General features: G+C 37.0%; 1 protein-coding gene across 1 annotated transcript in view; it reads left to right on the top strand.

The window, feature by feature from the left end:
- The first annotated feature begins 11,420 nt into the window (after positions 1-11,420).
- LOC129278021 (nucleoporin NUP188-like) overlaps positions 11,421-22,195 on the top strand; it is a 48,151-nt gene continuing 37,376 nt past the window's right edge. Inside the window, exons 1-10 of the mRNA XM_064110684.1 lie at positions 11,421-11,515; positions 13,753-13,807; positions 14,312-14,385; positions 15,376-15,460; positions 15,950-16,030; positions 16,777-16,821; positions 19,230-19,322; positions 20,502-20,624; positions 21,386-21,433; positions 21,798-21,884. Coding sequence (XP_063966754.1) covers positions 11,499-11,515; positions 13,753-13,807; positions 14,312-14,385; positions 15,376-15,460; positions 15,950-16,030; positions 16,777-16,821; positions 19,230-19,322; positions 20,502-20,624; positions 21,386-21,433; positions 21,798-21,884 — 708 coding nt within the window. The 5' untranslated portion in view covers positions 11,421-11,498. The remainder of the gene's footprint in view (positions 11,516-13,752; positions 13,808-14,311; positions 14,386-15,375; positions 15,461-15,949; positions 16,031-16,776; positions 16,822-19,229; positions 19,323-20,501; positions 20,625-21,385; positions 21,434-21,797; positions 21,885-22,195) is intronic.

Below are 22,195 nucleotides of genomic sequence, written 5' to 3'. Positions count from 1 at the left end.
ACTGCACATATTTTGATTTTTCTATCTGGCTAAACAATAGAAAGACCTGTTTAAAATATCTGACCTCACTAAATTCATACAGCTGATCAACACCATCATGCACACAGTACTTGAGTATTTTTTCATAGACTCGAATTTGTCTATTTTCCCAAAAAATGATGGGGTCTGCTTTTGCTGCAAAACTCATGGAAAACATTAAAACATGGTCGAGAAGTGTATATTGTTGGACAGGCGTGAATCTATTTTACGTGCGTGGGGTATGTTGTGTGCCCCCGGGGGCGTCGGGAGGCCTTTTCCAGTAAAGGGGGGGGGGGGGGATGTGGAGGCCCAGATTACCGACAAATATCGGTACCGATATCAGGCCTACAAATTATAATGTAGCTTATAAAGATGAATAAAAATCATCGAAATTCAAAAGGCAGAAAAGAAATTGCTAAATCATACAAACTTCAGTATTTTTTTATATATTATTTTAGTTTCTTCCTAAAGTATTTAGCACAGCTAAAATCTATATTTACAATTAATCTAGTGTCAATGTCTGGTCCCTTTGTGTTATTCCTATACCGGTAAATGAAATTCCAACCTATGTCGCTTCCTTCCCCCCCCCCCCCCCCCCTCTTCTATTTACTTTGCTGCGACTGTTAAAATTCATACAAAGCTGTATGAGTGCTGAAGCACTCTGGTAAGATTTTTCGGTTACACTTCGTAATTCCGAAGGTTCGTAATTCCGAAGATTCTTTATTCCGAAGGTTCGTAATTCCGAAACACGAAAATTGCCTATACCTCGATGTTCGTTAATCCGAAAACGTAAAAGGGTTCGTTAATCCGAACATTTGTGGCGTTATTCCGAAGGTTCGATAATCCGAAAACGAAATAAGGTTCGATGTTCCGAAGGTTCGTTAATCCGAAAACGAAATAAGGTTCGTTGTTCCGAAGGTTCGTTAATCCCAAAACGAAATAAGGTTCGTTAATCATTTCATTTTCGGACTAACGAACCTTCGGAATTACGAACCTCATTTCGTTTTCGGATTAACGAACCTTCGGAATTACGAACCTCATTTCGTTTTCGGACTAACGATCCTTCGGAATTACGAACCTTATTTCGTTTTCGGATTACGAACCTTCGGAATTACGAACCTTCGGAAATACGAACCTTCGGAATAACCGAACCTTCGGAATAACGAAGCTTCGGAATTACGAATGTATGCGGATTTGGTTGGGGGTGCTGCGTTCCTGGAAATCAGGTTGACAAGCAAGCAAGCAAAAAAAAGTTACTGCTCCCAAATGACGGGAGATTTGAAAGTAATAACCTTTGCTTGTTTGTTTTTGTTTATTTATTTATTTGTTTGTATTTCTTTTTTTCTGACGGCAGCCCCCTGAACAAAACCCTCATCACCCCTTATTCAAAGGGAAAGTCCACCCCAGAAAAAAAGTTGATGTGAATCAATAGAAATAAATCAAACAAGAATAACGCTGAAAATTTCATCAAAATCCGATGTAAGAAAGTTATGACATTTTAAAGTTTTGGTCATTTTTCACAAAACAGTTCTGTGCACAAATCAGTGATATGCAAATAGGAGGGTTGATAATGTCCCTCACTCAGTGGCGTATTTACGGGGGGGGGGGGCATGGGGGGCACGTGCCCCCCCCCCCCCCCAATCGGCTAGCCAAAAAAAAAACGGGGGAAAAGGAGAAAAAGAGGGAGAAAGGAAGAGAAACGTAGTGGGAAAGAAGAAATTATTGTTCATTTAAATGTTATATTATAGTTATGTTATGTTATATTATATTACATAAGAAACTTTTGTTTTTCATTACTTTATATGAAACATAATTTGCTCAGGGCCAGCGGCGTAACAGGGGTCGGTGGCCAGGGGGTGGGGCAAGAGCCAAAAATTTCCCGGTCATATCATGGTATGAACAGGCGTAATGGTGTAATGAGGCGACGATTTTGAGAGGGCCAGACATTGTGTATCAGGCAGAATTTATCTTTAAAAAAAGATGCGATCGAGCGAAGCGAGCGAGCAAAATTTTTGACATTTTTAATACAAAAATCCAATTTTGTGATAGATTTTGACATGATATCCAGAAAATAATATATTTCACTTTTCTCTCTTTCCATTCCTTTTTAGTGGTCTGTGAGAATTTAACTTTGAGATATTTTTTGACATTGTATTCAGTAAATAAATCATATCCTACACTTTTCCTTTGCTTTTCTTTCCTCCTTTTTTTTCTTGGTTGTAGAACTTTTGGGGACCATGGCCCAACCCTTAATCATATACGGCAGTGCTTTGCGGTTGGGGTCCGTCTGGAGCCCCCGGAACTTCGTGGATATCAAAGCCATTTAAACCTCGCAGATTGCCGCTATTTTTAATCAAATCGCGGGTATATACAGAATATAGCTTTTACACAACACATTCATTTAATCCAGTTGATATTTTGAGGGGGCAAAACATAGCAATGTGGGAAAGTTTGTAAAAAGTCGCCAGCGAGCAAAGCGAGCTGACAAAAAATGCCTATTGAAATTAAATTTTAATTATGTGATAGATATCCATTATATTCAGCAAATAACACATTTCATTGTTTCCATTCATTTTATTATACGTTGTCTCCTATAATTTATTTTATTTCCTCTTGGGTGTGGAACGAAGACCCTCCGCCTGTACGCCAGTGATTGAACGTAACGCTTAATGTAGGAAGGGTCCCTACAGAGGGGCGTTATAGAGCCATTTGAAGGTTATAGATGAAGGGCCCCTACTGCTTATTTGCATACTGAATTTAGCAAGCTTATAGCACAATGTTGTATGCAGTCCATCTTTCTTCCCGCTCTTTATTTTCTATCCTCAGCAGCCCGGTCATGTTATTAAGTTTTTTTTCTTGTCCCTTTTCTTTGTTTTCCAATTAAGCTTTTGACTAATTACATTCTACCTTCATTTCCCGTTATTGTTTGCCTCTGTCATCTTTTAATTTATTTCCCATCATGCTATTGCATTACATAGGCCTATTTCGGAATGATTTGTTCTTTCTCAAATGTTCTATCGTTCATTTTCCCGCTTTCCTTCCTTTTCCATTAAAAATATATTTTCTTCGTTTTCTTTTCACTTTTCCTTTTCCCTTTCCCTTTTCCCTTTCCTTTTCCTCCTTTCCTTTTCCCCTTTCCTTCCCCTTTCCCTTTCTTTCTCCCTCCCTTTTCTTTTTTTCCCGTTTTTTTATTTTCCCGGTGAAATCCGCCAGGGGGGGCAACTTGCCCCCCCCCTGCCCCCCCCGCCTGTTACGCCACTGCTCAGGGCCTATGTCTTCATTGTTCCTGGTGCTCGCATTGTCTGTTTAACGAGATATATAATCCTGTTGTACTCAAACCTCCCGTTTTCAGTCAATATAAGCCAAATATATTTCTCGCACTTTGAGTTATTATTGTTTTATATAGTGACATAATTATGCTTCTTTTTCATGACTACTTAAAGTGATCGCCCCATTATAAGGTCTTAATATTAAACATTTCCTGTCCGTGCTTACGTTTGCATCAGTGGATTGGTGAGATGTGTCTGCTCTTCATGAATTCCTAAAATCAGTCCTTAAAATGTCCCTTTTTCTGATCTGAATACCATAAATTTTCAGCTCGCGCTTCGCGCTCGCATAATTTGGTTAGTAAAATACGTATATGGTCTTAGCGCAATCCTACAAACAAGCCTTAAAATGCCCCTCTTCAGGTCTGATTTTTTTTTAATTTTCCCTTCTAAAGTCCTTGCAATACTCGATTAGGGAGATGCGGATGATAATCATGATTGCAATGAGTGCAATTGCATGTGTTTAGATGTACAAAATCAGCAAGCGCTTGGTACTCGAATAAGATGACTATGGTGATTGGTGAGATATGTATACTCCTAATGGATTCCTAAAATATAGTCCTTAAAATGTCCCTGTTTGGGGTTAATATATACAAAAATTTCAGCTCGCGCTTCGCGCTCTCATTGTTGTTTAGCGAGAAAGGTACGTATCATCATAACAAAAATTTGCTTATAATGTCCCTTTTTAGGTCTGAATATCAAAAATTTTCAGCTCGCGCTTCGCGCTCGCATTATTTGATCAGTGGGATACATATTTTTTTATGGCACTGTCCTTAAAATGTCTCTAATAGGTCAGTAAACCTGGCAACTGAGCGCGCTCACTAAGTGACTCAAAAATGTTCTGGTGCCCCCCCCCCCCCCCCCCAATGCCGTGACCCACGGTACGCCACTGCCCTCACTCACTTTATTTTGTTTTTTATTGTTTCAATTTTCATAGATTTGACAATAATGTCCCTCTTGTTGAACCACAAAATGTTCAAATAATGATGGTAATTGTTCAGGGAGAATTAATACTTTCTTTCTCATGACAATAAGGAGAAAATGGAACTACTTCATATTTCATTAATGAAATACAAAAGAAATAGTAAGTGGGTGATGTCATCAGTCTCCTCATTTGTATAACGAACATGATGTGCATATAACTGTCTTGTGAAATTAAGCGAAATTTCACAATGTTATAACTTTTTTATTTTACATCAGATTTTGATGAAATTTTCAGTGTTATGCTTGTTTGATTTTTCTCTTTATATTTGAATCAACTTTTTTTTTTGCATGGGATGGACTTGTCCTTTAAATATCGATTCCCATGGCCCTGCACTAAATGACGTAACATATGACGTATCGTATAGGAAAGGGGCAACGGGACCAAGGTGAAAATTCAATCAAAATTTTTTGATCTGTGAAACGAATTAAATTTCTGTGCATTTTGCTCATGGAACTTTTTTTTTCTTTCAATAAAGAAAGAAATACACTGAAATCAAACCGTAAATGATCGACACTTTACATTTATTAACCGCAGTATAAATAAAGGTTTTATTTTTAAACATTCTTTTTCTACACTAATATTAATGCACTGTAAATATGTTCATCACTATGTGGTAATACTACTTCTGTGTTGATGAAGTCGTTCTTCCCCGGTATTCTCCCCCTTAATTTGCTCCTTTTTATGGGGGATCCGGAGGGGTGCATAGGGTTTCAATGTGGCCTCTTCTTCCAGTGGTGATTATAAACCTCCAACCATGGCAGTGGCGTATTGAGCCAGGTTTTAGGGGGCTAGATATGGTGGATTAAAAAGCCCTTATAATAGGTGCGCGAGAGCAAACAAATTGAACTCTTCAGTTTAAATACAATAATCAAAGTCTGGGATACATTTCGGCATCATGCTCCTGACCAAGGAACATGGGCTCATAATTCTCTATTCTCCTCTCCATTTTCAAATGAATTAATACAACGATGTATGAAATGAATAAACAAACAAACAATTAAGTAACATTGGATGGGAAGGTGGCTGGTTTAAAAAACAAGAGGGAGAGATTTCGCGAGGTCTACTTCTATTTTTGTTATAACGTGCTTTTATTGTCTTCTCTCAAATCAAATATATGATAACAATATAGGCCCTACACAATAAGTCTCATGAAGTTTGAAACAATCACATAATTATACAATTGTACAATGATCATTGAGAATGAAAAATATAAAATGATAATAAAGAAATTGTAACTTGTTTCTAATAAAGATTGAAATTCATTAGAATCTGAAATTATAAGAGAAAGCAACAAAGATGAGGTGGAGTGAGTTCTTCTTCTTCTTCAAGCTACACTGACTGCCTCCTTTAATCCTGAAGATTATTGCAGTATTGTAGTACCAGGGACCGGCAGGTGCAATACACCGGGTGAACACCCTACTCTTTGACGAATAGTGTATTGGTTTTAACGTGCATGGGTTGTGACTCTCCTATACACGGGACCAACATTTGCGTCCTTTCCGATGGACGGAGTGTTTTCCAACTGCATTCACACCCGCACTGAGTTAAACATCCCCTCCCTATTAAATCTTTGCTTCCTTCTTCTCCTTTATGAAAAAATACTATATTACTACTTCCTTATATATAAAATATAAATCAATTCAAATTACATAATATTAATATATGATTAGTTTACAATTTTACTTGATTCTACTACCGTAAAATAATATACTTTTTTTGTTTCTTTAAACAAGTGCACACCAAGTTACCAATAATGCCTATAGCATTTTCATTTATTTGAAAGCAGGATAAAAGAGCATTGCACATTAAATGCCTTGCTCACAGGCATAGGTGCCGCGGCCGAGGATCGAACCCCGGACTTTTTATGTATAGCTAGGACCTAGGATCCTTAGACCACTCGGCCACGGCACCTGAGCCGGTTCCATGACAATTGCTCCGCCGACATTTGCTCCGCCGACAATTGCTACGCAAAATACGACAACTGCTCCGCCGACAATTGCTCCGGACAGTTGCTCCGCCGACAGTTGCTCCGTCGACACTTGCTCCGCCGATATTTGCTCCGTCGACACTTGCTCCGCCGATATTTGCTCCGCCGATATTTGCTCCGCCGATATTTGCTCCGTCGACATCTGCTCCGCCGAAAATTGCTCCGCCGACAATTGCTCCGCCGATAGTTGCTACGCCGACATCTGCTCCGATTATACGACAATTGCTCCGCGACAATTGCTCCGCCGATAGTTGCTCCGCCGACATCTGCTCCGATTATACGACATTTGCTCCGCCGATAATTGCTCCGCCGACATCTGCTCCGCCGAAAATTGCTCCGCGACAATTTTTCCGCCGATATCTGCTCCGTCGACATCTGCTCCGTCAATATTTGCTCCGCCGACATCTGCTCCGCCGAAAATGGCTCCGCTGTAAACTGCTCCGATAATGCTTGCATGATATATTACATGGCATACACAGGGGCCGCGGAACGGTTTTTAAAGTGGGGGGCTGCATGAGTCTAAAGTGGGGGGCTGACCATGCTAAAAATCGCAATCATATGGTCATTTTTACGTTTTTGTACACGGTTTTGGAAAAAAGTGGGGGGCTGAAGCCCCACGGTTCCGCGGCTCCTGAATTCTGATACATGCATATATAGGAAGAAATAGAAAAAAGGGGTAAGCACAAAGGAGGGATAGATATTATTAATTCTTATTCATGGTGGGGGGGAGCATTTGTGTAAGTTTTATCACGTGCCTGGTGATTAGAATGAAAAAATAAAATACGCGTTTTCATGTAATTATTATAATAGTACAAAAAAACTTAGATATACCCCATTCTTAGCGTCAAAATCGCTCTGGCGAAATATGCTCCGAAGTGGAGATATTTGCTCCAGGTGAAATTCAACGGTACCCCACCTTTTTTGTCGAAAACCTGTACTCTAGTCACGCAAAATGTTTACTGTCGGCAAATTTTGTTCCTCACAAACATGACCAAGACATTCAGTAATTAAAAATTAATATTCACGAAAATACCAACTTGTGAAACGCTACATGTCGTGTCACCTTCTCGGCACACCCCTCCAATCTGGTTTCCATATCCTCTCGTATACACAGTGCTCTGGTCTCCACATCCACATTTAATTTCATTTATTTAATTTTCAACAAAATATAAATCAAATAAATACAATCATAACAAGTCAACATCATAAAAAAATATAACAAGGTCATAAAATCAACTTGAAAAAGACGTTTTATAAGAAAATTACATACAAAGTAATCATGTGTAAAGGATTTGTGATTTATAATTTGTGAAAATGGAGGATCCCACTTAAAAGCAAAGCTTGTATATTGTGGGCTCCTCAAAATATGACATGCGAGAAATAAATTTATATATACAAATCAAAATATAAACCATGATTACCAACAGGAGACATCATTAAAAGAAAATATTTAATAACCAAAATATACGAAAATTACGCAAAAAACTCAGGAATGAGAAACAGTTACTGTTTCTCATCCACTTTCTTTCTATACTGTATAGAAAGAAAGTGGATGAATGAGAGAGAAAGAGAGAGGAAGGGGTGGGGGGGGGGGGTGGGGAATGAATGTGAGAACTGCATAATGAACTACAGGGAGAGGAGTGTAGACAAACAGAAGCAACGTAGCGCATGAGTGAAAAGGAACGGTGATTAAAGATAAAAATATGTGATGATGTATTTTTTAGACGTGATTATAGGATTTCAGTAAGAAAGATTTTAACTTTCTTTTAAAAGTGTACAGAGAGGGGGAATTCTTTAAGTCGTTATGAAGGGAAATTCCAAAATTTTGGGCCTTCATAAATGAAAGTATTTTTGACTTTGAACGTCCTGAAAAGCGGTAAATGGAATTCATCTGATTGATTAGTTGGGTATTTATGAATGCTCTCATTTTTATGAAACATGTCATAAAAACAATAGGTAAATCATTGCTATTATATTGATACATAAACTGACCTAGTTGAAATGAATATAAATCCTTAATTTTAAAAAATCTTGTTTTCGAAAGAAAAATAAAGAATTAGTATGAGAGCGTATTGGAGCCTTGCAAATAATCCGGATAACCTTCTTTTGCAGTATAAAAATATTTTCTATCAACGTTTGATGGGTATTACCCCAAATCAAGAGACCGTAATTCAGGTATGGCAAAATCAATGACGAATAAAGCATAAATAATGAGGATTGTGGTAAAAGAAATTTCATTTTATTGATAACATCATGTCATATACACCGTAGGTTTTTAGATAATGATAATATATAATAGTGAGTTGCTTTTTTGTTTTATGTTGATCATGATTGTTTTCTTCACTGATAGAAAAAGGATACTTAATTTTTTTTTAAATTAAAAAATAAAATCCATATGGTCCGCCAATAGTCGAATTATATTCATTCTGATGTTATAATGTAAGTAACAATTTGTTGTTGATGGGGGATATATATAATTTTACATGTAGTTTCAAAATAAAACAAATCAATCAAACAAGATTTTCTTCTATAAATGATATACCTTCATCTGTATATGGCCGCCTAAGAAGAAAATGAACAAGAAAGAAAATGAAACGGAAAGGGTGAAATGGTATATTATTTTCTGAATATTAAGTCAAACTCTTTTAAAAAAAAATTCGATTTCTGTATTAAAAATGTCAAAAAATATGCTCGCTCGCTTCGCTCGCTCGCATCTTTTTAGAACTATTGTTCCATCAGCCATTTTTGGCTCATTATGCCACTGTGAGCGTCAGACCAGTAGGCCTATAAATAATCCCAGCTTGCATATCGCGCTATTTAGTAAGATACGGAACATGATTGTGTGTGTGTTTTTTTATATTCCGTTTTCATAACCTATGAAAAAAAGTTTCACTTAGCTCCTCCATAATTTAATTGGCAAGATTCATATCCTTTTGATTAATTTCTGGAACGGATATCAAAATATTTTGAAATATTAAAAAAAATGAAAGGAAGGAGAATAAAATATGATACAAATAATACAACTACTACTAATAACAATGATAATAATAATAATGATTAAGAACAATAATAATAATAATAACAGTCATCTGGTTATCTATAATTCGCTTAAGACATGGTATGTATCTAAGCGCTTACATATTTATCACCCCGGTCATCATTTTAATCAGCTATTCCCGCACACAACGTATGCACATCCTCCACTCCCTGGGGAGTAATCCAGCCTGTCACCGATTAGGCGCACATAATGCAGGACAAGCTACAATGACTTTCACATCTTACAATTTAGCACATGGGTTGTGAATGGCAAAGTGTGGATTAACGACTTGCCAAAGGATGCTACACCAAGGTGGGATTCGAAAACACGACCGTTTAAGTACAAGCCAAGAGCCCGAACCGCTACACCACATCACGACGGTTCCACTTTAAACTTTAGTCTTTAGTTAGGACTAACCCTTAAAAAAAAAATCCGCTTTTAGCGGCTGATCGGCGAAAATGTGGATGAAAATGTTTTTTCCACCCGGCCCCCCAACCCTAGTGGCGAAAGCTTGGTCCACTCCATAAATATGTCTCAAGTTCACGATCACAAAATGTCCCTTTTCTGAAATATATCAAAAATATTCAATTAGCGCATTGCGCTCTCACTATGAGATATCTCCCCCTCGAGATATGCTTCATTGTTTACAATTTTCCTGGTCAATAACAGCTCGCGCTTTGTGCTCGCATTATAAATTTAGTTTAATGCGTATCGGGTTTCATGAATTTGTAACTATATTATTACTGGTATGTATATTATTGTCTTTTAAAATAACATTATTTGTTTAGACGTAGTGAGAGAGATACATATATTCATTTATTAAAACATATTTATATTGTCGCTATTGCACAGAATAGAACAAAAATACAACCGAAGTCTAGTTTATAGTAACTCACCTGTAGCGTAATGAGCCAACAACAACAATTGGAGGGGGCCAGACAAGGATTACATTTATTTTCCTTTCCTTTATTTTTTTTTTCATTGGTAGGGAGAATGGGGGGGGGGGGGGATCCGTGACCCCTAGCACACCCCTCCCCCATCTGTACGCCAGTGATGATCATACTTTCGTTTGGAACAAATTGAAAGAAAAAAGGTGCAAGGGTAGATAAGGCCCAAGATGTAAATAAAAATTATTGATAAAAATATTAATAATTATAATGCTGCTAAATATACAATAAATCAAGCGGTCATCAATGAAAATAAACAGCGTGAAAGAACAAAACGAGAAAGAGAGAGAGCCCGTGCGAATGTATTGGTGTATAAGTTGCTGGAAAGCAGAAGAGATATTGTGTCCAGCATCCCCCCCCCCAATTTCTCTCCCCGCTCAAGACCGGAGTGAAACCAATGATAATAATATATGAACAAAAATCCAGATTCACAATTTCAATGGGGAGTGTGTCATTCCCCTTCTCCGTTACAATTTGTCAAGTGGCAGCGGCAGGGAGAACGATTTGTTTTGGTTTTTTTTAAGCAGAAAGCTGTGATGATAAGGGGAGAATAAAATAAATAAAACATTAACGAATAACAAGAAAAAAAACCAACAAAACAATTTGTATCAGGATGAATTTCTTATCATTTCAAACATAGACCAACTTGGAGAAATAAGATGTTCATGCAATTGTCGTATAATCGGAGCAGATGTCGGCGGAGCAAATATCGGCGGAGCAATTGTCGGCGGAGCAATTATCGCGGAGCAATTGTCGTATAATCGGAGCAGAAGTCGGCGGAGCAATTATCGGCGGAGCAATTGTCGGCGGAGCAATTTTCGGCGGAGCAGATGTCGACGGAGCAAATGTCGGCGGAGCAAATATCGGTGGAGCAAATATCGGCGGAGCAGATGTCGGCGGAGCAGATATCGGCGGAGCAAGTGTCGACGGAGCAACTGTCGGCGGAGCAACTGTCCGGAGCAATTGTCGGCGGAGCAGTTGTCGTATTTTGCGTAGCAATTGTCGGCGGAGCAGATGTCGGCGGAGCAATTGTCGGGTCACCCCTGAGCCACCATATAAATACAAGACTGGCAAAAAATGAAGCTGGCCCTCTAGGTTTGCGTGTTGAAAATGTACGTGCGATCGATCGAAGAAGTGGCTTTACCTTGCTTTGGTGATGAATTGAATTGAATGAAATTGATGACTAAAAAGTGAAATCATGGCTGTGTTCACGACGTAAGTTAAATTCATTACTTTTCATTTATTCTGTACGAATTCTTCTACAAAATTGTAGATTTCTTTTTGATATATTTTTCATGCTGAATCTTATTTTTATGCACGGAATTCTAATGCCTTTAATGGTGATGCTTCTCATCCTCCATTCCCTGATGATTCATTGTCCCACATATTGATATTCATGTCTTCTTTTGTGTGATAATCTACTCTTTCAGCATGTTCAGAATTCAGTTTCAGTTTTGCTTGCTAGATCTAACTTAGATCTACATCTGAATTTCAAGGAGGGGAGGGGGAGGTCTCTTGAAGGAGAAGGATGAGAAGATTGGGGAGGAGCATAGCCATAGACAGCTGGCAGCTGTCTGTTTTGAGGATTTTTTTTTACATTTTTTATTTTTTTAAATTTCTCCTCGTACTCGTAGTCGTACACAGAGTGACAGACGGCTCGCTGTCATGCCGCCACCATTAGGGGGTTAACAATACAAAATCCCCCCATCTTCTTCTTTGGGTATACTGCCCAACGCCCCACAGTAGGAGCCAACCGGGCAGGAAGTGCGCAGATGTTGATGGCACGGAGAAAGAAGATGCTCACCTCTCGATATCTGATTGGGGATTGCAGGTGGACCACTACACCAGGGTTTCCCCCTACTCTTATTCGAATAGTGCAGTGGGTTCTTAACGTGCAAAGATGGTGACTCTCCTCTACACGGGGCCTCCATTTAACGTCCTATCCGAGGGACAGAGTGTTTTCCCTGTAACATAGCCTGCATCTATGGAACAGGGGAGAGACGTTTACACACAACGTACTGGCTTCAGTAATCCGCCCGGGGTGGACTTGAACCCACGATCTTTGGTTCGACAGGCAGACACTTCACCGACTGAGCCAACTTCGCTCATCGACGGGGCTCATCGATTTTCGTCTTTATTTCATAAAAACATATAAAAAGAACTGTACCAAAATAACGATTATTATTCTGTTTTGGCCTGAAATATAAACTTAAAATAAACTTAAAAGGGGGAAAATCAGTGACTCACATGTACTTCGGCTGTCGCGCAACTTCACTTCCCTGTTTTATCCGAACTTAATACATAAACATATGGCCATTGAGTCTTGTAAAGATCGAGCTAGAACTTCGGTCTGTATTTGGGGAGTGGAGCCAACAGAGTTCAGCGGAACAGCCAACATAACAGAGACCGAAGCTTTTGGTCTAGGAGGAGCATTATATCAAGAGAAGGAGGATAAATGAGGACTTGATCAGCAGACGAGGAAAAATAGAAGAAGAATCACTCGATCAGAAACAACACGGTTAATTTGGTGATTCGTGAAAATATGATCACTCCTACTGGAGACACAAGTCCAATATTATTGAAGACTCTCCCATTCAGGTCCGGTTTGGGAGACCAATTTTTATTTGTTTACAAACTACGGTTGCGACAGGGGCTTGGGCCTTTTCTAAGCAAATTCACATCATGAAAAATTAATCCACTATATTTACAATGTCTACTTGAAAAATTCACTGTCTTCTTTTATCTTCATACTCTTGTTATCATCCATCATCATAAGTGCTGGAATAATTTGCCTCATATGATAAGACAGTCTCCATCAATAGCGATTTTCAGAAAGGCTTAAAAAACCCATCTCTTTCGTAGTTTGCAGTTTTATAGTTTTAGAGTTTTAATTATTTTCATTGTCAGCGCCTTTGGCTTATGAGAAAAGTGCCATATATTGAGTAATATGTATTATCATTATTATTATTTTATTTTTACACATAACCAAGAATGAGAGAATATTGCAAAAGAGCTATATGCTTGTAATTTCAGATTGAGCGATATAGATTTTCCCTGTACAAAAACGCCATAAGGAAAACAACCCTGACCACGATTTTAATGTGCGAGATCAAGCAAAACGCTGTATCCCTCTTTCTGTGTGCAAAGTCAATGTAATGCAGATACAACTATTTTGCTGACCATGCATTGCATATTGAGTGCACGCAGCTGTTGTTTGCTTTGGTACAGTACACGTTTCAAATGGGATTTGTGAATTTTATGGAATCTTTGAATGGCATTGCCTTGAAAATCCCCTCATATCTCAAAAAACTAAAATAAATTGCTGCCTAGGAATTTACTTATGTATAGACTAGGACTTGTACTTTAATTTTTGGCAAAAATGTCAAAATTTATTTTTGATCAAAATTGACTGATATCCTTGCTAATGGTTTCCTTTTGCTTTCTATTTTTAGTTCTTGTCAGGAATTGCTTCTGATAATAAGTGGACATTCAGCTATCCGAGCAGAGGTGAGCTTTCTTAAATACTTTTGGGACAAGAGGTACTAATGTCAATAAAGAGCACTTTTGGTGGAAAAAGTGTCTGGAAAAGCAGTCATAAATGGAATATTATAAGAGAGGATAACAGTTTACACATAAGTTTAGCTATTTTGGTGTGTAATCTGGATTATAGCGGCATTTATCAGTCAGATATTATTCTGTCCTAAAGATAAGACTTTGTATCAAATTGTTTAGAGTGATCAAATGCTAATCTAAGCAGAGCTTAACCATCTATATACTATGTTTTTGGCCCACACTTTATGTGGTAAGCACTTAATGATGCAGAGTGACTTTTATTTATTTACCATTCTGTTTAATATTTAGATTCCCCTCAGACTTAGAATGGTAATTGCTAACATCATAGCTTTGAATACATGTTGGAGATATCAACATCAGCCATCATGTAAGTGTGGGCACTTTTGCAATTTAAACAATTGTTGCCTTAAATCTGTACTTTCAACTGTTGTCTTTCAGGAATTGATAAAAGAGGAGCTTGTTAATCACAAGAAGAAGTTTATTGAAGGAGTGCTATTTTACAAGAAACACAAGTAAGTGTCACTTGTTTTCTTTTATTTAGAAAAATATCATCAACTGACAAATGTACTACATTTTCTAAAATGTTTAGAATGAGTAATGAGGGAATGGAGTGTTTATTGCTTCAGTGTGAAAAGGATATTGATATGATGAATTGGGCATGTGCAAGTGCACATGAAGGTCATGCTGACGATACGGTGGCTTTATTAAAAGCAGATAAGTGAACGAGAAAAAAATAGTGGAAAAGATTCGATGAAAATCCATCAAACAAGAGAATGAAGTTTTCTTGTTTTTTATTTCATTGTGGGAGATCACATATAAGCAGCTGTTCCATACACATTTCATTTTCATATAATTTCCATAGATTCTAATTATCGATGGTTCATGATGATTATAAATATTTACTCATGAAACAATGTGTCTAGTGATTAAATTTATTGAATGGATAGGTAAAACCATTCTCAGTTTTATGAGAAAATTGTTTATTTTTATTTTTTTTTCAATTCAATTCAATTTTATTTTCCACATATTGAGTAAAAAACATGCAATATAATTACAATTGAATACATACATATTTTTATGACATAGAGGGAAGCTGCTTGCAAATGATGTCACAACATACATGTACAACCTTAAAAAATACCTCTCTATCATTCAGTTTTTCCTTTAATGGATTTCTGCAAGCCTTCACTGATGTTTATATATTTTGTTTTTCTGCTTTTATTGTACCTCAAAAAAGTTTGCGTAAGGGTGAACTTCTTCAAAGGTAGCATTTGAATTTTTTTTTTGGGGGGAGGGGGCATATACATGTAGGTGATTTTAATTGTCTGTGTCTAAGTGGAGAGATCTACTGAAAAAAAGCTAGGTTTGTGTGATGTGAATTCCCTACTTTTATAAAAAATAAGATACCATCAAATAACATTGTGTTTTTATTGATAAATCAGAGTAGTTTACAGATGAATAGTGTGCTAAAGAAATCACCTCTATGAATATTTCTTTTCCAGTGAGCAATCAGAGAAAAAGCTCAAGGATGAGAAGGCAATCAGTGAACTTGAAAGAAAATTTCTTCTCCAGGCTTGTAAATTCTTGGTAAGTTGGAATCTGCAGGGCTTCAATGATTCCAAGTCCAGACAAGGCCATGTTTCTTGATACACTTTTGATTGGCCTTGATGCCCATTTCATTGGCTATGAAAATTGTTGCTACCTTTTAAGATTTTTTGCCCCCATTTGTGCTGTAATAAATAAATGTTTCCAACTGAAAAGTAGGCTACCTTTGCCCTAACATGTTTCATTCAAAAGATGAAGATTTAATTAAGAGCCTTATGTAATGCACAACTTGTATTGTGTATCGTAACATTTGCTGAATATTTTTTCATAAGATTTGTTTTTTATGACACTAAATATTTTGTGTTTCGTATGATTCAGGCTTTAAAAAAATATATTTTCTTAACTTTCTTGCTTTTCAACACATTGTAAAAATGAAGGAGAACAAAAAATATAAGAATAATTTTAGAAAGTGTCCATGAGGGAAATGCCAGTGTATATTTTGTTCTTTCAAACTTGATATTTTTTTAAAAGGATTTGGATGCTTTACAGTGCAGAGAATTGTTTGATATGTACCTCCTCTGTGCCTTCCGTGGAACTGGAAAACAACTTCAGGTAATACTCATAATTAGAAAATAATTATGAAAGTTGGTGCATCTTCATATTCTTAAATCTGCTAATTTAGAGTATATTTTCTCCGTAGACTCATTACAGGTTCATGAATAAAACAAAGTTATTCAATTTCTCATAGAATATGTCCTTGGTGTATTTCGATATATAAAATCATACTTTCAATATATTAAATAAAACAACCCTCATTGATGATTGTGTATAGAAGGGATTGGTTAGCACTGACTTGACTTTTTTTAAACGTCTGAGTTGTAAGGTTGCAAAATTGTGTCTGTAATATATTTTTTAGATGCAGCCCTGAAATAAACCTTGAAATTATTCAGTGCTAAATTAAAAAAATGTACAAAAAACTTCTAACATTATCCAATCTCCCCATACTACATGAGTTTTAATACAATTGTCATCCCTAGCAGATAAGTTAGATGATGATTTTTTTCAGTCACAGATATCATGAAAGTGTCTACATGAACTTAAGTTTTTCCCTTCCTGGGTTTTTCCATCCAAATGAAGAATATTAAATATAATTCACCCCAAAGATAAGCATTGATAAAAAAGCAACCTTTAATGTTAACTGATTTCTTTACATTAGAAAATACATATGATTTCTTTGCTCTACAAATTGCATATAAAAGAATGAGGATATATTTATTAAATTAATCTTTGGAATCTCATTTGTTCAAAGGAGTGTGAATAATTTTATTTTTTCCTTGTTTTTGTAAAATATATTCCAGGCCATACTGAAAAATGAAAGAAGTGTTCAAGCCTTGCTGCTCAAAGTAAGTTATTATTCCTCTTTTAATTTTTTTTCATGAAGCATCTTGTCAGGGATTTACCCAAGTTGCCAGGTGTCTGACCATTACTATGGGAACTGTCAGATAAAACAGACTTTGTCAGATAAGACATCTGACCTTGTTTTCATAAATCAATGCCCAGATGTAAAGAGTTCATTAGCTTATAAAAGTCAGTGAAAATCACCTACTTTTGTTTCACAACATATTCTTGTGAGCTATAGGGTTTCATGCATTTTGTCTGTGAACTGCTTTAATTTTCATAACGGGAATTCTCTTTCTGTTGACAACATCGTGTTTTTCTCAACTGCTTGTATTTATATACTCTCTGTCTGTAATCCATTTGCCACATTCAGAACTTGATATATTCCTGTGTTCTACTGTTAATTTCTTGCAATTTTTCTGCGAACTGCTATCATTTTCTTAACGGGGCATTCCCTTTCTGTTAACAATATTGTATTTTCTCAACTACATGTATTTATATAGTCTCTGTCTGGAATCATTTTGTCCCGTTTAGAACTTGTCCCTCTTATGTCGGGGGCTATTGCAATTCTGACTTTATTTTGTCCGTGATATATAAAAATCATGAGCCAAATTACATTTTGTATTGTTGGTATTGTCAATAGATGTGCGATTTGAAATTTCATCAACACCCGATGTGTAAATTTGCATGTTCAGGTCAATGGATGTGGAGAAAAACTTCCTGCTCAGCAAATTGTTTTGAGCAGTGAAGAAGAATGAAAGGAATGCCAAGAAATAGATTATCAGAAGGAGTCACTGAAGGATTGCAGTTTTGTTAAAATATGAAAAAAAACTTTCTTCTGAATTTGATGAAATTTCAGTGTCATGTTTCTTCATCTTCTCTTCATTTAAAGGTCAAGTCCACCTCAGAAAATTGTTGATTTGAATCAATAGAGAAAAATCAGACAAGCACTATGCTGAAAATTTCATCAAAATCGGATGTAAAATAAGAAAGTTATGACATTTCAAAGTTTCGCTTATTTTTAACAAAATAGTTATATGAACGAGCCAGTTACATCCAAATGAGAGAGTCGATGATGTCACTCACTCACTATTTCTTTTGTTTTTTATTGTTTGAATTATACAATATCTCAATTTTTAGGAATTTGACGATTAGGACCTCCTTGCCTGAACCACAAATTGTTAAAATAATGGAATTCCACGTGTTCAGGGAGGAATGAAACTTCATTTCACATGACAATGACGAGAAAATCAAAATATTTCATATTTCATATAATAAAATACAAAAGAAATAGTGAGTGAGTGATGTCATCAGTTCCCTCATTTGCATACTGACAGAGATGTGCATATAACTGTTTTGTGAAATGAAGCGAAACTTTAAAATGTCATAACTTTCTTATTTTACATCCGATTTTGATGATTTTTTCAGTGTTATGCTTGTTGAATTTTTCTCTTTTTATTCAAATAAAGTTTTTGTTGGGGTGGACTTGTCCTTTAAGAACGATGATTTAGCAAACACATAATTGAACTGAATGAAACAACATCTTGCTTTCCTCTGATAATCTAAATTTAATTCCTCATGTAACAAGTGAACACCGGGCATGTTGGTTCAGTGGTAATAATAATAATAATGATAGCCAATTTTTATATAGCGCTTTTCCCAGAATGGCTCAAAGCGCTTTACAGCATATTATTACCATGGTCATTGGATTCATTTCAATCCCGCACGAAAAGTGCACAATTTCCACTCCCTGGGGAGCATTCTTGCATTCATCGCAGTGTCATTATGGCGCTGGCAAATTCAAACATACAATATCTTTCGCATCCTACCGGGTACCCATTTAGCACCTGGGTCGAGAGTGGCAAAGTGTGGATTAACGCCTTGCCAAAGGACACTAGACCGTGGTGGGATTCGAACACACGACCTTCTGTTTACAAGGCGAGAGTCAGAACCACTACACCACGGCTTCCACCTGCTCCTGCATCATGAATTGGAGGTCGTGGATTTAATCTAATACAAAAAATTAAAACATTGGACCTTCTGCCTTGTTGTCAGGTGCTTGACGTATGAGAATGGAGAAGAGTAATAATAACACTATGTTATGCAGGGGCCTCTGTCAGAGCAGTTGGTAAATGCTGAAGTGGCTACCCTAGTGGAAAATAAGAAATAAGAAAGGCTTCCACCTGCTCCTGCATCATGAATGGGAGGTCGTGGGTTTAATCTAATACAAAAAATTAAAAACATTGGACCTTCTGCCTTGTTGTCAGGTGCTTGACGTATGAGAATGGAGAAGAGTAATAATAACACTATGTTATGCAGGGGCCTCTGTCAGAGCAGTTGGTAAATGCTGAAGTGGCTACCCTAGTGGAAAATAAGAATTATCATTTACTATCAATTTTCTCTTTCCATTTAGCTCTGGGAGTTCTACCATGAAGACAGACTTCATCTCCTTCAGTGCATCAAACACCTTGCTAATTTTTGGCAGGATACGGATCATCCTTATCAGGTAAGTAAATTGCTGATTAGTCTACACCCGCTTTGTCTACTTTCCATTTGGTCTCACCTCACTTGGTCTAATCCTACTTCATCAATAACCAGTTGGTCTACTAACCATTTGGTCTCATCCCACTTGGTCTAATCCTACTTCATCAATAACCAGTTGGTCTACTAACCATTTGGTAAATTTCCACTTGGTCTACACCCACCTTTTCTATGATCTGTTAGGTCTAATCCCGTATGGGATCCTAGTTTGAGTGCATTGCCATTTAGCCCATCATACAGTTTGTCTTATTTCAAGTTAGGCTATACTTACATTGTATTGGTATCCAACTGGTCTAAACACCAATATATCTACATCACTGTTAATGAATGAAATTTTTATTTTCACAAAGTGCAAGCAATTAGTAGGTGAAGTGGAAATTAGACCATCTTGGTATTAGACTACATGAGAATTAGACTAAATGAGAATTAGACCAAGCGAGTATTAGACCATGTGTAGTGGTGTAGACCAAATGGCACTTGCACCATATTCATTGTAGACCAAATGAGTTTAGCCCATGTGGTCTTAGACTATCTTAGAAGTAGGCCAACTGCTTTTAGACCAAGTGAATATAAACCATCTGGTAGGGCACTCTCATTGGATTGGGCCACATAGCTTTCCGGAGGTCTTGATTTATCTGATTCACTCCTCAAATTGGCAACCATAGTCAATGTGAATGATAATTTTATTTTTATTTTTTATTTTATTTATTGTTTTCAAATGTTCCAAATAGCCCCTTCAATTTTGTTCCAACTAACCCCAGAGGCCCATTTGACATTTATAAGCTTACAGCACAAATAAGGGACTTCACCATGGCATATTAATAACCTTATTTTGTAGCTTGCTACAAATATCGATTATACCCCCAAACTGGCCAAAAATTTCTGACAGAGAAAAAAATTGCTCAGAAGGTAAAAAAACAAATATTCCTTTCTAACTTCACAAGGCTTGTTGCACATGTGTTGTCTGTAATATGGTGAATGGCTGTTGATAATGGCAATAAATTGAGGGCAGTATTGCATAAATCTATTTAAAGACGTTAAACAATTTTTTAACTTACCCCGCGTTCCAATTAACCCCAATCTCCCCTATTATACTTCATGATACTGATTATTATTGTATTATTTTTTTTCTCCCATATTGAAGGCCCAGTATTCAGAGTTTGTGGAGGATCTGTTAAAAAGTGATCTGATTGAAAAGCTTCTTGCCCAGTATGAAGACCGATTTGGATCCCTTGCCCCGACCAAGGACAAGGCCGGCCAACTTATGGTAAGCTCATGTTTCTTCATACAAAGAAATTCAAACTTGTAATCAGGGTATACTATTAGTTTTGAAATGTACTTGAGAAATATATGACAAAACCAAAACAAATATTAAATATATAATCATATTGATTGAGCAGATTGGATAATGGAGAATGATTGAAATACTAACTTGAAAATAGAAAAAAAAAGTTGAATGATAAATCTTTTCAAAGACTTATTTCAATGTTGACTAAAGCCCTTGTTCCACTATCACGATCTGAAACTCAGATCCATCCCGATCTTTACATCGGCGGAGAGCGGGAAAGGAATTGGTTGAAATGGGGGGGGGGGCAGCGTAATAACAACGTTGTGACAACAGGGCCACAGCAGGCCTCATATCCGGATCGGTGAGATCAGCTAAAAATTTTGAACATGTTCAAAATTTCATGCCGATCTTCCCGATCAGAAAACACCCATTTTGAATCATGAAAGGCGTAAGCAATACGGCACGCAGTTGTGGGATATGCGTAATCAGGTCTTTCTTGGCGTACTAACAGCGGCACGTGGAAGTAATTTATCCCCTGTTCCTTTGGACAATTTTTATTACTGCAAATTAATTATTTTTCACTGACTCCCTGTAAAGTGATTCATTTTTCCCCGATTCTACCTGATCTGAAGGTTTGTCAAATCGTAGCAACATCGGCATAGTGGAACGGGGGCTTTACGCCTCGAATTTTGAAGCTAAACTTTTCAGATTGTTTCCCTTGATTTTATCCCTTCTATCAGACGGACAGACATCGGGTACGATGGTGTATACAGAGTCTCCATGAACAGGTTAGAACTGTACTTTAATCAAACAGTTTTTGTGTACATCATGACTTTAGAAAGTGAAATGCATCGCTGCTTTTCATAATAAAATAATGATTTGCAAAACAGTTTCACAAAGCTTAGCAATTGATCATACTGTTAATTTGTTTGCCTTTACATAATGATCAATGTAATCAATTGTAAAATCAGCACTACGATCAAACGTAAGGGTTTGTGTTATAGGCCCCTCGGCATTTATTTTGTTTCAGCTTTGCAAGACTTGTTGCCCATGAAGCAATGTGTTTATTGAATAGTGAATGACATTTTGCCCATATATAGTTTTTTTCTCAAATTGTGGAAATAAATAAACATTTTGAAATTCTTTAAACAGAGTGAGCTTCTGGGAATCATCTTGCTCTTCTTACACGCCTCGCTGACTCCGACGGAAAACCTCTCAAGAGTCATCAACCTCTTTCAGGTAGGTCTTCTTCCAACCCACCCCTTCCCCCCTCAATCAGGTGGTCACCATTCTCATGTTTGTTTCAGGTCCTCGGAGATACCCCATTAATGGAGGGAAAGGGGTGAGCTTATTGATACCCTATCACATGCTTTTGTAAAGGGAGCCAGCAAAAGTACCCCTGAGATGAAGGATTAGTGCTGGGGTAAAAGTGTTAAAATGTTCCTGGGTCTGAAACTAACGTTATTTGGAAGATTGTCTCAGAATTGTTTGTAAATTACCCTTAATTTATAATATTTTGTGAAGAAAAGGTGAAAGGCCCCCAATTTCTG

This window comes from Lytechinus pictus, chromosome 15, assembly GCF_037042905.1.
Source record: "Lytechinus pictus isolate F3 Inbred chromosome 15, Lp3.0, whole genome shotgun sequence".
Classification (NCBI taxonomy): Eukaryota; Metazoa; Echinodermata; class Echinoidea; order Temnopleuroida; family Toxopneustidae; genus Lytechinus; species Lytechinus pictus.
The sequence above is the reverse complement of the archived record's forward strand: the minus strand, read 5'-3'. Positions and strand labels throughout refer to the sequence as shown.